Source organism: Scomber japonicus, chromosome 17 (assembly GCF_027409825.1).
Source record: "Scomber japonicus isolate fScoJap1 chromosome 17, fScoJap1.pri, whole genome shotgun sequence".
Classification (NCBI taxonomy): domain Eukaryota; kingdom Metazoa; phylum Chordata; class Actinopteri; order Scombriformes; family Scombridae; genus Scomber; species Scomber japonicus.
The window spans coordinates 4,410,647-4,427,291 of record NC_070594.1 but is presented as its reverse complement, the minus strand read 5'-3'; the positions used below and the strand labels follow the sequence as shown (position 1 = coordinate 4,427,291).

The window sequence follows — 16,645 nt, the reverse complement described above, 5'->3', positions numbered from 1 at the left end:
CGTGCTAGTTGGTTTTAAAATATACATATATAGTAAAACAAAGCTTACCTTGTGCAAACTGAACAGTGTGTATCTCGCTGTAGTGCTAGATGGATCATAGAGGCATCCGGTTGAATGTCGCTGCTTCCCCCGGTTATAGCGTGCAAGGCTCCGGGTGAAGGGTGATGCTCGCCCCGGTAGCAGAGAGAGGTGGAGGAGGAGGAGGAGGTGGTGGTGGTGGTGGTGGTGGTAGGTAGCCGCCGGGCCGCCTCTCCTCTCCCACTGTAGCCGGTTCTCCCCGCTCAGAGGACGGACGTGTTTATTGGCTGAAAGTGAAGACTGACAGGACGTTGCTTTCAAGGGTTTTCTTCTTAGACTTCGCCTTTTAAAGGACCAGTGTGGAGGATTTTTAGCGGCGACTAGCGGCGAGGCTGCAGCATTGCAACCAAGTGAATATCCCTCCCCGGCCTAGTTAATTTTTTTTAACCTAGGATGGTAAATGGTTCTATACAGTCTATGGTCATAACCCGCCCTACTCTGCCCCTGACTGGCTTACTCTGGTATTCTAAACCTAACTCTAACCAATCACAGTCCGAACAACGAAGGGAACGAGTACTAGCCAGTCAGAGGCTCATGACTTTGCCATCCTAGAAAAAGAAAATTGACTTTCCATTCCCCTATCAAGCATATAGATCCTATATGCTTTCCTAGGATGGCAAAGTCATGAGCCATGACTGAAAGTACGGTACGCATCAGGAATGAGTGTCCCCACCTTTTATGCAGCGTTAAGGAAGTTAATGTACAGATTCATGGTTCGGTTAAATGAATCAAAATAGGAAGTTATGATGTCATTAGTCCAGCCTATAGGGACACAAAATACTCTTCGTGTTTTTGGAAGCATTGGAGCACATGTCTGCATCTGTTTGTATATATTTGTACTTTCTTGTTATTGTATTGTCTTGTGTTTTATTTTATTTTGTTTGGTTTTTGTTGATATGAGGCTCATGACTTTGCCATCCTAGGAAAAACATTTGACTTTCCACTCCCCTATCAAGCACATCTACATCATATATGCTTTCCTAGGATGGCAAAGTCATGAGCCATGACTGAAAGTACAGTATGCATTATAAATGAGTTCACCCCTTCTGAACATAAAGAAAAATCTTGTTTTTTCCAAAAGATCATCATTACAATTCAAAGGAAGATGACAAATTTGAAATGTATTAAACATATGCTTAATAGCAACATAGAAAGTTATGTAATCAATATCTGTAAAATAAGAAAATTAGACAACTTTGCTTAAATATAGGGTTACAAAGATGAGTGTTATTAACTTTCAGGAGGGTGTATTCATTTTTCCATCATGGCCTTTTACTATTTTGACAAGAAAATCATCTTTTCCTGTCTAATACTGACATATATCATTGTAACTGATAAAAGAAAATAACATCACATCATATTAGAAACCCCAATACTGTATGTCTTATATAAAGAGATATCACTTAATCAGTTAAGTTTAAGGGACGGTTTACTCATTTATGATGCGTACTGTAATCTGATCACTTCAAAAGACAAAACGGTTGAAAACCACAATGTGTTGTATTTTAAAAGCTTGTTATGTTATTCATTGTGTCAAGCTGTCAAATAAATGTAGTGGAGTAGGAAGTACAATATTTCCCTCTGAAAAGTAGGAAGTAGCATCACACGAGAATACTGCGGTGTGTGAATCAACAGACTTTACTTACAAAACTTAAAACTCTCATCTGTTTTAGACATGCTGTATATTATAATTTATGTAAACTTGTGATGGTGCGTTATCTTGGCAGGTCTCATAAAAAACAACAAGTTATTCTCAAGACACTTCCTGGTTTTAACATCGTGCTGTCACGTTAGTTCCTGTTTTGTTCGGTTTCCTGCTTGAAGCTGCGGGTGAATTTCACCATCACTCATCAACTCGTCAGCCTCAGATTATATTTCTTCATCTAAAGGTGATGTAACCAACCGTTTTCATCATATTTGTGTCACTGGCTGTTAAAATGATCTGATAACAGCAGAGATGGAAGTTAAAGTGATCAGTTATGTTGATTTACTAACTTTATTCTGGTTTCCGGTGTTCTAAAAAAAAGAAAAGTTATTTGTGACGCAGTAATAAAAATACAAACCAAATTGAAAGGCGTTAGATCAGAAAGTGGAGCAAATCAAGGTATCATCATACGGGTAAGTGTATTTATCTATGATTATTTAGTATTTTCAGCAAAAACTATGAAACATTTTAAGGAGCAAAACTCACCATCTGAGTTGTGCATTGAAATAGTCATTAGTGCAGCAGTTGTGCATCAGAAAGGCATTAGCTCCATCACACTGTGAGACACACATAATAACACTTACAGGATAAATTCACAGTTGGATTTAATCTCTTCAAACATCAGGAAGCAAGATAATAGATGATAATCATAAAGAGATCAAATCATGTCTGTTATCAAAAGAATCAGTTTGTTTCCATCAGACAGACAACAGTGACATTAGTTTGTGGACAGATGAACATGAGTTTCCAGTGAAATCTGTCAGATTGTTTAATGTCCTCACAGAGAGTCTTGGCAGGTTCCTCCTGTGTGTTTGGAGCTGAACTCTGCTGTAAGCTTCACTGCTTTAATTAGGGCTGGGCAATATATCGATATTATATCGATATTGTGATATGACACTTGATATCGTCTTAGATTTAGGATATCGTAATATCGTGATATGTCATCGGTGTTGTCTTTTCCGGCTTTTAAATGTTGCATTACTGTAAAAATGTGTAATTTTCTGAACTTACCAGACTGTTCTAGCTGTTCGGTTATTTATCTTTTACCAACTTTGTCATTATAACAACATTACCAATGATTATTTATCAAACATTTCAAAGTGTAAATATTTAGTGAAAGCATCAAGAGTCATCTCTACATTATCGTTGCAATATCGATATCGAGGTATTTGGTCAAATATACCGTGATACTTGATTTTGTCCATATCGCCCAGCCCTAGCTTTAATCATTATTGTACTGTTGCACCCAATGTGACTCTTGTCCTGTATTGAGATTCACAGCCAGCTAAACTCTCCCTTGCATCATATCCTCCAAGGAACAGGCAGGTGTTGTAGTAGGTTGGGATTGATTATAAGAAAGTGTGAAGCTGAAATGGACATATCGAAATACAGAAAAGCATTCATTTATAAACAATACAGAATAGGTTGTCATATGTACAAATTAGCTTATCATGGCTAGGAGGACCAATCTAATCTCTATTTATAGATCTACATAGTATTCACGGGTAAGTATGATTCAAATTATGATACTGAATATGACAGAACTAATCAGGTAAGTGATGAGGAAAGTAACACATTAGTCATTGAACTCAGACTAAACAACACAGTATATTACATCAACGGTCAATTCAACGGTTGCTTGAAGGCTGAAATCTACCGTTATACTGTATCAACGGTAATACGTGCCTCCAAAAACGTTGCTAAACGTTGGCAATGTCAAAATAATTAACACTATACATTCTAATAATTATCTATAACATGTTCACTTATTTATATTTCCACTCAAAGGGCTAGAAACAAATATAACTAACCTAACAACTCAATGTAAAGACGGAGCATTTTGCCGTTGCCATGACACCATACTATTATTGTGGCGCATGTAAACAAAGCAACTTCCTTTTAGATCACTTCCTGTTGCTTGCTATTGGCTGAGGCTGCGTTAAACGTTAAATGAAAGAACTATGTCCCCTAGTGGCCTGGGAGTTCTAGCAGTAAATAAACAGTTCCAATACAATTATCATTATCATCTCGATGCTTTTAGATTTTGACTGTGAAGTTAAGATAGTGTGACAGCGTCCTCAGATTGATGATGAAGGACTGATGAAGGAGAATCAGCTGCAGCTTCTCTCTGTGTTTCCTCTACAGGTGAAGGAAGAACCACTCTGTGACCACATGTGGATCTGAATTCACCTGGTGAGTATTTTCTTCTTTCTGACACACTGCTGGATGACAGTATTTGCATTTAAACACGTGAACTATAACTTGCTGCATATGAGCTCTGCAATGGACAAAAATACAACTGTATGAAAAGTAATATAGTTAATATAGTTTCTTAAACATGTATCCACAGTGGAAATCTTAAAGTAATGATTAACTGTGGCGCCATCTGGTGGTAGAATAAAGAATGACAGTGTGACAGACAGCAATGTGTCTGTGTGATGTGCAGCTCGTTGTAATGGATGTTGTTCTATTTGTGTGAAGGTGTTTCACTGCTATGGATCAGAGTGAGGACAGAGAGGAGGGAGTCCCTCCCTCTAAAAGCTCTCTGTGTGAGGAACATGACAGCCAGACCAAAGCTCAGAGGTGAGATGAGGATCTCTAACTGTCCATCACTGTTCTCCACTCACATCACTACACCATCATCATTCACACTCAAAGATCTCTGTGTGTGTTGTGTTGAAGCCCAGAGCAGCAGGACAGACCAGACTCTGCTGGACCTGGACCTGGACCTGGACTTAAACCTGGACCTGAACCCAGCTGTGTGTCCATGAAGAGTGACCGGTCTATGGGTCGAATTATTGACTTTAAATCTGGAAATCAATCCGCTGAACGATGGTAAGAAAAGAGCCATCATAGCTTTCCTCTTCTTAACTCAGATGCTATCAGTATTAAAATGAAAACATTTTTCAGCAGGATTTTATCCACAGATTATTTTTCTTTTTGAGATACAAAGCTGTTATTAATTCATCAGTGTTGTATTTCTCTCAGGATCCATGAGCAGAGACCAGATTTTCCTGAACCCACCTGTGTGTCCATGAAGAGTGACTGGTCTATGGGTCGAAATATTGACTTCAAACATGAACATCAGTCTGCTGATCAGAGGTCAGAATATAAAATGTTTTTGTCTGTTTCTCTCCATTTCTCTCTATTTCTCCTGAGCAGAGGTGTGATGTCTTTGTCATGATCACTTCATTGATTCTTTACTATTGATTATTTTTATTAATTAGTCTCACATTTGCAGATCTTAGTACAAATATAAAATCCAGAGATAAAACCCACAAACAGCTGGATTCTGGTTTGAGAGACTGTAAGAACATTTAAACTTACCACAGTTCTTCGAATCAGGCGACACATTCACAGATCTCAGCATCCATCCATCATCTATACCTTTGTATGTTCTCAGGAGCAGCAGCCTATTCCAGCTCAAATCTCAACACATTTAAAACAGAATTTATATTCTGTGTGTGTGTGCACAGCACATTTAATATCCATGCAGACACCAACAGGTACAAAACGTAGGCCTACTTGGCAGCAACTGAAGATGACATATAAAAATATAGTTCAAACAAGTAAGGTATAATTTCATTACAAGCAATGTTGTTTAGTCTGCCCTCATTAATCAGCATTCAGTGGCTACATTCAACATGTGATATATTTCAGTAGTTAGTGAAATCTTCCAAGCAAAAAAAAAAAAAAGTCAATGTTTCAGCCATCCCAACACTGCCAGTATTTAACATTGTATATTTGAAAACAACACCTAGATGCCTTTATACATACTACACTACAAAAGTGTACAGTAAACGTTTATTAGAGTCACAGTTTTCTTTTTTTTTAAGATTTATATTTGGACACCTTCACCTTAAAGTATTAGCTGGTATAGAGATCGACAGGAAACAGGGAGAGAACTTACTCTGACTTTTCATATAACCTGCTTTCTGGAATACCTGCCTGATGTGTCTCAGCCAAACACACAATCTTCAGTAGTTACACTTGTTTTATCACTTGTCTGTTTCCATCAGGATCTATCAGCAGAGACCAGATTCTCCTGAACCCACCTGTGTGTCCATGAAGAGTGACTGGTCTATTGGTCGAAATATCGACTTCAAACATGAACATCAATCTGCTGATCAGAGGTCAGACTGTAAAATATTATTATCCAACTCTTATAAGAATAAGTTTGATTGATTGATACTGTTTTTACACACAATTTCCTCATGAATACCAACACACACACTCCTCCTACAAACACTTCTCTAAAATACTTTTAAAACAGAGAAAGTGATCAGAGGTCAGTCAGAACAGCCTAGTGTTTTACCTGGATCCACTGTGATAGGAAGCAACACCTTTAACACTGAGTGTCATTATTTATTCTGAGACGTCATCTTTCTTCACAGAGTTCATCAGCAGAGCTCAGAGGTTCTCAGCGGTCAGTCTGTCCAGCAGCATCAAACACACCTGGACTCCATATTTATGGTGTGTAAATGTAAAGTACAGCTACTACTGCTAACTACAGCCACAGACTAAATACTAAACTACCATTCTGGTCCTAAGAGTCTCCATACTTCACTCTGTAGACCAGCAGCTATTCAGTCTGTCACTGATCATCTGATGTTGACTTCTTCCAGTTCAATTTACATTTTTTTCTGTTCCAGCTGCTGGAGGAGAACATCAGCAGATTTGTGAAGAACGAATTGAAGAAGATGCAGAAGGCTGTGAGTCCTGATTTCCCAGAATGCTTAGAGAGTCAGAGTGAGGATGAGGAGGTGTTGGATGGTGAGGAGGAAGAGCAGAGGAGGAGCAGCAGAGAGGCATTTCTGAAGATCACACTGCACTTCCTGAGGAGAATGAAGCAGGATGAGCTGGCTGACCGTCTGCAGAGGAGTAAGATGATTTTAACAGATTTAACATGATGGAGAGGAAATGGAGGCAACATGGGAGAGGTTTATATTTCAAACTCTGCTGTTAATATGATGCACACATCTGCAGATCTATGAATTCTTCATCTGTTGTGGACAAACAGTCAGAAACTGTTTGTCCACAACTGATGAGCTGAATAGATTTCATAGTGGAGAAAAATATATACATCTGCAGTTTAATGTTTCCATTTTACCAATTCACTGTAAAATCACCTGTTTGTTCATTCAGGAACTCGTGCTGGCAGGTGTCAACGTAAACTCAAGTCTAACCTGCAGAAGAAGTTCCAGTGTCTGTTTGAGGGGATTGCTAAAGCAGGAAACCCAACCCTTCTGAATCAGATCTACACACCGCTCTACATCACAGAGAGAGGGACTGCAGAGGTCAATGATGAACATGAGGTCAGACAGATTGAAACAGCATCCAGGAAACCAGACAGACCAGAAACAACAATCAGACAAGAAAACATCTTTAAAGCCTCACCTGGAAGAGATGAACCAATCAGAACAGTGCTGACAAAGGGAGTGGCTGGCATTGGGAAAACAGTCTTAACACAGAAGTTCACTCTGGACTGGGCTGAAGACAAAGCCAACCAGGACATACACTTCACATTTCCATTCACTTTCAGAGAGCTGAATGTGGTGAAAGAGAAAAAGTACAACTTGGTGGAACTTGTTCATCACTTCTTTACTGAAACCAAAGAAACAGGAATCTGCAGGTTTGAAGAGTTCCAGGTTGTGTTCATCTTTGATGGTCTGGATGAATGTCGACTTCCTCTGGACTTCCAGAACAATGAGATCCTGACTGATGTTACAGAGTCCACCTCAGTGGATGTACTGCTGACAAACCTCATCAGGGGGAAGCTGCTTCCCTCTGCTCGCCTCTGGATAACCACACGACCTGCAGCAGCCAATCAGATCCCTCCTGAGTGTGTCGGCATGGTGACAGAGGTCAGAGGATTCACTGACCCACAGAAGGAGGAATACTTCAGGAAGAGATTCAGAGATGAGGAGCAGGCCAGCACCATCATCTCCCACATGAAGACATCACAAAGCCTCTACATCATGTGCCACATCCCAGTCTTCTGCTGGATCACTGCTACAGTTCTGGAGGATGTGTTGAAAAGCAGAGAGGGAGGAGAGCTGCCCAAGACCCTGACTGAGATGTACATCCACTTCCTGGTGGTTCAGTCCAAACTGAAGAACATCAAGTATGATGGAAGAGCCGAGACGTATCCACACTGGAGTCCAGAGAGCAGAAAGATGATTGAGTCTCTGGGAAAACTGGCTTTTGAGCAGCTGCAGAAAGGCAACCTGATCTTCTATGAATCAGACCTGACAGAGTGTGGCATCGATATCAGAGAAGCCTCAGTGTGCTCAGGAGTGTTCACACAAGTCTTTAAAGAGGAGAGAGGGCTGTACCAGGACAAGGTGTTCTGCTTCGTCCATCTGAGTGTTCAGGAGTTTCTGGCTGCTCTTCATGTCCATCTGACATTCATCAAGTCTGGAGTCAATCTGCTGGCAGGAGAACAAACAACATCCTGGTCTGATGTGTTCAGAGGCAAATCAACATGTCTCTACCAGAGTGCTGTCGATGAGGCCTTAAAGAGTCTAAATGGACACCTGGACTTGTTCCTCCGCTTCCTCCTGGGTCTTTCACTGCAGACCAATCAGACTCTCCTACGAGGCCTGCTGACACAGATAGGAAGTAGCTCACAGACCAATCAGAAAATAGTTGAGTACATCAAGAAGAAGATCAGTGGGAGTCTGTCAGTAGAGAGAAGCATCAATCTGTTCCACTGTCTGAATGAACTGAATGATCGTTCTCTAGTGCAGGAAATCCAACAGTCCCTGAGATCAGGAAGTCTCTCCACAGATAAACTGTCTCCTGCTCAGTGGTCAGCTCTGGTCTTCATCTTACTGTCATCAGAAAAAGATCTGGACGTGTTTGACCTGAAGAAATACTCTGCTACAGAAGAGGCACTTCTGAGGCTGCTGCCAGTGGTCAAAGCTTCAAGTAAAGCTCTGTAAGTGAATGAAGAAGTGGATATATGAACAATTTAAAATGTTTAATTTTAAATATGAAACATGAAACATTTTGTGTTCTTTACTCATCATTTTTTCAGGTTGAGCGGCTGTAACCTCTCAGAGAGAAGCTGTGCAGCTCTGTCTTCTGTTGTCAGCTCCCAGTCCTCTAGTCTGAGAGCGCTGGACCTGAGTAACAACAACCTGCAGGATTCAGGGTTGAAGCAGTTGTCTTCTGGACTGGAGAGTCCACACTGTACACTGGAAAGTCTCAGGTCTGGATACATAATCTATAATTTTATTGTAATGAACAATGACAATAAAGCTGATTTTGACTTTGTATACAGTTGAAACACTTGAGAGTTGCTTTTTACAGTCAGATTAATGTCAATTATTCTGCACATCAGTAGGATACTGGTACTTATATGATTAAAAGCATTGTGTTATCAACCTTTTTATATTTCCAGTCTGTCAGGATGTCAGATCACAGAGGAAGGCTGTGCTCCTCTGGCCTCAGCTCTGAGCTCCCTGTCCTCTAGTCTGAAAGCGCTGGACCTGAGTGAGAACAACCTGCAGGATTCAGGGGTGAAGCTGATGTCTGCTGGATTGGAGAGTCCACGTTGTACACTGGAAAGACTCAGGTCCAGATACATCATCTATAATTTTATTGTAATGAACAATGACAATAACGTTGATTTGGACTTTTTAGACAGTTGATACAGTTGACAGTTGCTTTTTACATTCAGATTAATGTCAATTATTCTGCATATCTGTAGGATTCTGGTACTTATATGATTAAAAACATTGTGTTATCAACCTTTTTATATTTCCAGTCTGTCAGGATGTCAGATCACAGAGAAAGGCTGTGCTCCTCTGGCCTCAGCTCTGAGCTCCCAGTCCTCTAGTCTGAGAGAGCTGGACCTTAGTGACAACGGCCTGCAGGATTCAGGGGTGACGCTGCTGTCTGCTGGATTGGAGAGTCCACATTGTACACTGGAAAGTCTCAGGTCTCGATACATCATCTATAATTTTATTGTAATGAACAATGACAATAAAGCTGATTTTGACTGTTTAGAGAGTTGATACAGTTGACAGTTGCTGTTTTACATTCAGATTAATGTCAATTATTCTGCATCTGTAGGATTCCGGTACTTATGATTAAAACATTGTGTTATCAACCTTTTTATATTTCCAGTCTGTCAGGATGTCTGATCAAAGAGAAAGGCTGTGCTTGTCTGGCCTCAGCTCTGAGCTGCAACCCCTCCCATCTGAGAGAGCTGGACCTGAGCTACAATCATCCAGGAGACTCAGGAGGGAAGCTGTTGGTTGCTGGACTGGAGGATCCACACTGGAGACTGGACACACTCAGGTATGAACAGAACTCTGGACTCTGGAATAAAACTAGTTTGTCAATCTAAAGTTATTCTTTTGTTAAAACTCATCAGAGTAGAGTCCATCTGTTATTTTATTATTGATGTATTTACTGTTTATTATAAAGTTGTTCACTTTCATCATGAACTTTGTAACTTTACTACTTTATTATTTCATTACAACTCTCTAACTTGTTGTTTCTTCTTATTGTGTGTTTCATCTGTTATTATTATACCAAATTAATGAACAAATGTAAATAATTACAGTAAAATGTTTTGCTGCCATAAAGGTTAATTTATTCTCTAAATTCAAACGTACTTCTTGGTGGCTCAGGGATTAGCACTGTTGCCTCACTGCAAGAAGATCTTGGGTTTGATACCCGGCTGGAGCCTTTCTGTGTCTGTGTTTGCACGTTCCCCTCGTTAGGGCTGTGCCATATCATACTGTCCATGATAATACTGGTATACATTTTTACGTGATAAAAGTGTGTCATATCACGATATCAATGATGCAGCAGTGCAATCACATATAACGCATTTACGTTCCTTAGCATGCATGCTGTAACAGCTGGCAAAGACCAACAGAAGTACAGTATCCTCCTTTTAATAAAGTTGCTGTCACATCAAAAGATCATTTGTTGTCATGTCAGATGTTACTTGGTCTATTTGCTACCGCCAAGCAATGTCATTCACTCAGCTGCACTTGCCAAGTGTCGCATGTCACCACAGCAACGTACTGCGGTCCCTGTAAAAGGACATCACACAACTTCTCATGGCGCCTTCCTTCAGTCAACAGTCAGAGGACGTGAGACGTGCCTGTGAAATACTATGCAAACTCTGAGTTAGAGAGAGCTTAGTACTTCTGTTGGAGCTATTTGTTATTTTTGTTAAAGGTAATAATTAAATGTTAATTTATGTATTTTGTTGCTGTTTATTTTGAAAAGTATAGCTTAATTAATTTGACTATAATATTAGTACTATTTTAGTCAATTTGAATACTCATTGCTTTGTTTTAAGGCACTTGGGCAGCTTGGGGCACAGGGGTGAATTATATAGGTAGGCTACAGGTAGAGAAGCAGGCACTGGAAGGGTATAAGTTTTTTTACCAGGGCAATAGAGACGCCATTGTTCTTTGTTTGCTTGCAAATGGTAAAATAAACCAAAGAAACATCATGCTTGCCTGGACAATGCACTTTTCCCCCCTGCGTAAGATTAATTCCCGATTAATTTCAGTTTATTTCTTTTTGTTTTTTCCCTTTTTTTAAGTCGAAGACAAATCGCAACTATATCTGCGTTCAACTCAAATCTAAAGGATTAAGGGCTGTCCACACTGAGAATGATAACGATAACTATAAATATATAGTTTTAAATATAGTGCTAATTCAAGTGAATGGCAGAGTCCACACCACAACTATAACGATAGAGAATGATTTCGTTGGAATCACTTTCAGAGCAATATTATGAACGATAGAAACATGACAGCCAATCAGGATCCTTCCCCTGACTGATATATTTATTTATTTGAATGCAACTTTGCTCCTCACAGAATACTTTGACCTTAAGCCTATGTGAAGAGTGAATCTAAATCCAAAGGGTCTCAGTACATTTATGTTTGTTTTAATGAAACAAAACTATTTAATTTATTCTGGCAGATAAGACAAATGAGGCTAAACCTGCATTATTCTGAGTAACCATAACATAAAAAGATAATATCGCACAGAATTCACAGGGATTGGTTGAATTTGTGTTAATATCTCGAAATCCTGGAGGGTCTTCCAGATACTGAGGATGGTTAAATGCAGAGACTGAATTTCTCTGTACAACTGTATGTGTGACAAATAAAATAAAATAAAATACCTTTACCTTGAAAACTCCTTTTTAATATTGGAAGTCAAGTCAATTTTATTTAAATTACACATTACAAACTGGATTATGTAATTTGACTGAACTGACTGAAGTGATTATTCTATTATCCTAGTTAATATTTATTACTGAGGTTGTACTAATTAATTGCGACTGACTGGTGTTCAGAGTCGCAGTCAGACAGTCGGACACAGCGGTTCCAGACAGTCGTCCTGCATTCAGTACCGCTGCAGACGTTGGCTGAACATTACCCAGATAGCAAAACTCTTTTGGCCCATATCTGGCCCACACCTGACATGTTCATCCGGCCCACATACAGCATGGAATGATGGCACTTGGGCGGTCCGCTCACGTTTGCCAAAAGTGGGCCATAACCAAGCCATCACAAAGCCATATGTCAGCCAAGAAGAGACCAAATAAACCAGCACTCACCCAAATGTGGGCCACTGTACAAAACTCTTTTGGGCCAGATATGGACCCACATTCATTCGGCCCACATGAGCGGACCACCCAAGTGCCATCATTCCATGCTGTATGTGGGCCGGATGAACATGCCAGATGTGGGCCAGATATGGACCAAAAGAGTTTTGTACAGTGGCCCACATTCGGTTGAGTACTGGTTTATTTGGTCTCTTCTTGGCTGACATATGGCATTGTGATGGCTTGGTTATGACCCACTTTTGGCAAACGTGAGCGGACCGCCCAAGTGCCATCATTCCATGCTGTATGTGGGCCGAATGAACATGTCAGGTGTGGGCCAGATATGGACCAAAAGAGTTTAGTACAGTGGCCCACATTCGGTTGAGTACTGGTTTATTTGGTCTGTTTTTGGTTGACATCTGGCATTGTGATGGCTTGGCACTCACCCAAATGTGGGCCACTGTGCATTTTAATTCTGGCCCACCTACCACATGGAGTAATGACACTTGAGTGGGAGCCATAGTTAGCTCTCAGACTTACCCTGAACTGGTTTACACTCTATGACCTTGTCTAACCTGCACACTTAGGGAGTCACAACCATGATAAAATGGTATGTCAAATATGAAAACATAGAATAATGGTCTGAATTTGTGGCTACATGCCATTATGGTACCCCCAAATACTGTTTGAATGGTGGCATGCAGTGGTCCAGTCTTGTTGGGACTCATCTTGGGGTCTAAGATGAAGAAACCTACTGAAGAATTGAAGAAATGACAGCTGGTGAACAGCAGAGGAGACTTTTTTTAATTTTTTTTTTTTTTACTTTTTTGAACAAAAAGGCAAAACAAAACAAAATTCAGGCCAAAGGAACAGTTGTTGACCTACAAAAAAATAAAATAAAATCCTGCCTGGCCCCAGCATTATGGCTCGTCTTGTGGCCCTTTAAAAAAAGCACAAAAGAACAAATTTAGTTGACTCAGTAAAGCAGTACTGTGGTTACTGTATATGGTGGAAGTGAAGTGCAAAACACAAAACCTCACCAGGAGACCAAACAAAAAAGGCCCTGTAAAATGATATAAAGTTATATATTATAATATTGTGTTGTCTTTCAAAATTTCAAACTTCAACTTCAAAATCTAGTTTGTTTTTAATTACAATTAATCTGAAGATATAGTTGATATTATGCCTGATCACTGACCCAATATCTGCTTGCTCAACCTCATTCTGTTCAGACAACAATGAAAGTTGGGGTTGATAACAAGCAATGTGAGCTGGAGTAAAGCAGCTTCATCAAACACTGAGACAAACTTCACATTTAACCTAAAGTTACAGTAATAAAACATAATGTTTATGTCAGTTTGTCTTCATTACTAAAATTGTAGGAGGAAAACTCTGCCCTTACGCGTGTTTAAACGTGTTTAAACCAATTTCTCTACAGAATCATGCAATATTTTCATTTAAAAAAAAACATGGCATTCACAGGGCTGGTCACAACCTTGTATAAAACTGAATGTTAACTAGCTAACATTTTTTGCAACACAGGCAACCTGACAAAACAATATATGAAGTTCCAACAATGACAGCTTAATGTTTCCCACAAATAGATTAATTAATTAATTTATTCATTTTTAGTTCAGGAACTCACCTCCTCAAGTCCTTATCTCTACCTCCTTGACTTGATTTCTCCAACTGACAGAATCGCATTCTGCTTTCGTTGGTTATAATGATGCGTTCAATAGCGTCGGTAATTTGGAAAACTCCAACTTGAAGTGAAAAAAAAAAAACTCATAACGGCAAATATAGTTTGAATAAAGATACGACTTACAGACTTAATTAACGTTGAAAGAAGAAAGAGAAAACACTGAAAGACATTGTTGGTCAATAATTGTAAGTTATTTTTTTATATATATAAATTAATTAATTTATTTAACCTTTGTTGACATCTCAAACAAGAAAAGATTTTATTGATCCCATATCAACAAACAACAAATTCATCACAGTAGACCCATTATTTATACTATACTAGATATAATATTTAAATATAATGTATTAAGAGAAAAAAAAGTTAAACTTGACCAGGCCTAATTCCTGCTGGTATTTAAGAGTGTCAGACTTGTCAGACTGATCTGTAACAACTCTCAGAATTCACCATCCGCTTGTTGTGTTGTAATATCTTTTTTTCTCTCAGATGTATGAACAGTGGTGTTTCTCTTTGTATCATGGGTGCAACAGACGCACCCTGGGATGAAGGGTGTTGTTCATGATAGACATTTGCTTAGCTAAAATTGTGTTTCTTTATATGTGGGCCACTTTAGGCTCACATCCGGATTAGTCGTTGCTAACTTGGCATATTTCAGCCAATACTGGCCCAAATATGTTTCAACAAAGGTGGGCCAAGTGTGTTTCCATATATGTGGGCCACTTTAGGCTCACATCCGGATTAGTCGTTGCTAACTTGCCATATATCGGCCAAAACTGGCCCAAATATGTTTCAACAAAGGTGGGCCAAGTGTGTTTCCATATATGTGGGCCACTTTAGGCTCACATCCGGATTAGTCAATGCTAACTTGGCATATATCGGCCAAGACTGGCCCAAATATGTTTCAACAAAGTAGGGCCAAGTGTGTTTCCTTATATGTGGGCCACTTTAGGCTCACATCCAGATTGGTTGATGCTAACTTGCCATATTTCAGCCAATACTGGCCCAAATATGTTTCAACAAAGGTGGGCCAAGTGTGTTTCCATATATGTGGGCCTCTTTAGGCTCACATCCGGATTAGTCAATGCTAACTTGGCATATATCGGCCAAGACTGGCCCAAATATGTTTCAACAAAGGTGGGCCAAGTGTGTTTCCATATATGTGGGCCACTTTAGGCTCACATCCGGATTAGTCAATGCTAACTTGGCATATATCGGCCAAGTCTCACGCATTGACCGTGAGACACTAGCATTTCACGCCACACCTGTCATTTCTCACACTGAGAAGTGATGCATCCCACCGCACGGAAACTCATGTATACAGAAATGAACAGCAAGGCGTTCATAGCTGTCAGCGACCTACTAGCCAATCAGAATGTAGTATTTCTTGTTGCCGAGTAGATTTGCCCCCCGCTCTGCTCCTAACAGATGTAATCTCACTCCAAACTTCTCATGAAACCTGAGAGCCCTGTTATATAAATATAACGCCATGAACCTTACAGTCACATAGAGACATTGATACGTTTTTATAAAAGCAATGTTTCACTTTTTCATTTTTTCTGGGCTTCTTCTTCTTTCTTTCTTTCTTTCTTTCTTTCTTCTTCTTGTGATGTTTGCAGTACAGTGAACTTTCTCAGCCACCGTATCAATTGTGCTGAATTTTGGGCCATGATTATGATTATAATTGTTGTTTTATTATTATTATTATTATGATTACAAAACAAACAAATGAGCAGATTGATATAAATTGCATTCAAATGTTTTGCTGTCTTATTGCTGCATTTCTTCTCATTCTTCCTCCAGGATGGACCATGGTGGAGAGCACAGGGTAAAGAAGTGTAAGTGTGGATTTAATTTGATTCATGACAACTAAACAGCAAACAGTCAGTTTCTCTTTAAACACAAAGTTGGTCTTTGTGGTATTTATTCATTAAAACATTACTGGCAAAATGTGACATCGTTAAACTTTAGAGAAATGAACAACAGATCAGAAGTTAAACAGAGAATAAATCCATCAGGTTTGTCAGATGATAAACTGCTGCTCTGTTGTTTCTTCTTCTCTTCATCAGATTTCTGTGAACTCACACTGGACACAAACACAGTAAACGGAGACCTCAAACTGTCTGACAACAACAGGAAGGTGACACGTGTGAAGGAGAATCAGTCATATCCTTATCATCCAGACAGATTTGATCACTGGGAGCAGCTGCTGTGTAGAAATGTTCTGACTGGTCGCTGTTACTGGGAGGTCGAGTGGAGAGGAGATGTTGATATATCAGTGAGTTACAGAAGAATCAGAAGGAAACAAGACAGTGACAACAGCAGGTTTGGATTTAATGATCAGTCCTGGAGTCTGGATTGCTCTGATGATAATGATTACTCTGTCCGTCACAATAACAGAGAAACACCCATCTCCTCCTCTTCCTCCTCCTCTGTCTCTAACAGAGTAGGAGTGTATGTGGACTGTCCTGCTGGCACTCTGTCCTTCTACAGAGTCTCCTCTGACACACTGATCCACCTCCACACCTTCAACACCACATTCACTGAACCTCTGTATGCTGGGTTTGGGCTC

At 39.7% G+C, this 16,645-nt stretch overlaps 1 protein-coding gene and 1 long non-coding RNA gene across 2 annotated transcripts; both read left to right on the top strand.

Moving 5' to 3' along the window:
* The first annotated feature begins 5,891 nt into the window (after window positions 1–5,891).
* Window positions 5,892–9,933, top strand: LOC128377493 (NACHT, LRR and PYD domains-containing protein 3-like). The gene is made up of 6 exons (XM_053337445.1): window positions 5,892–5,924; window positions 6,436–6,664; window positions 6,929–7,928; window positions 9,261–9,362; window positions 9,627–9,709; window positions 9,917–9,933. Exons 1-6 carry the CDS (start codon window positions 5,892–5,894, stop codon window positions 9,931–9,933), a joined length of 1,464 nt encoding a protein of 487 aa, XP_053193420.1.
* Window positions 9,934–10,004: 71 nt separating this feature from the next.
* On the top strand, window positions 10,005–16,171 carry LOC128377207 (uncharacterized). The gene is made up of 3 exons (XR_008323298.1): window positions 10,005–10,090; window positions 15,877–15,911; window positions 16,143–16,171. It is a non-coding gene; the product is annotated as an uncharacterized LOC128377207 (long non-coding RNA).
* The last annotated feature ends 474 nt before the right edge of the window (window positions 16,172–16,645 follow it).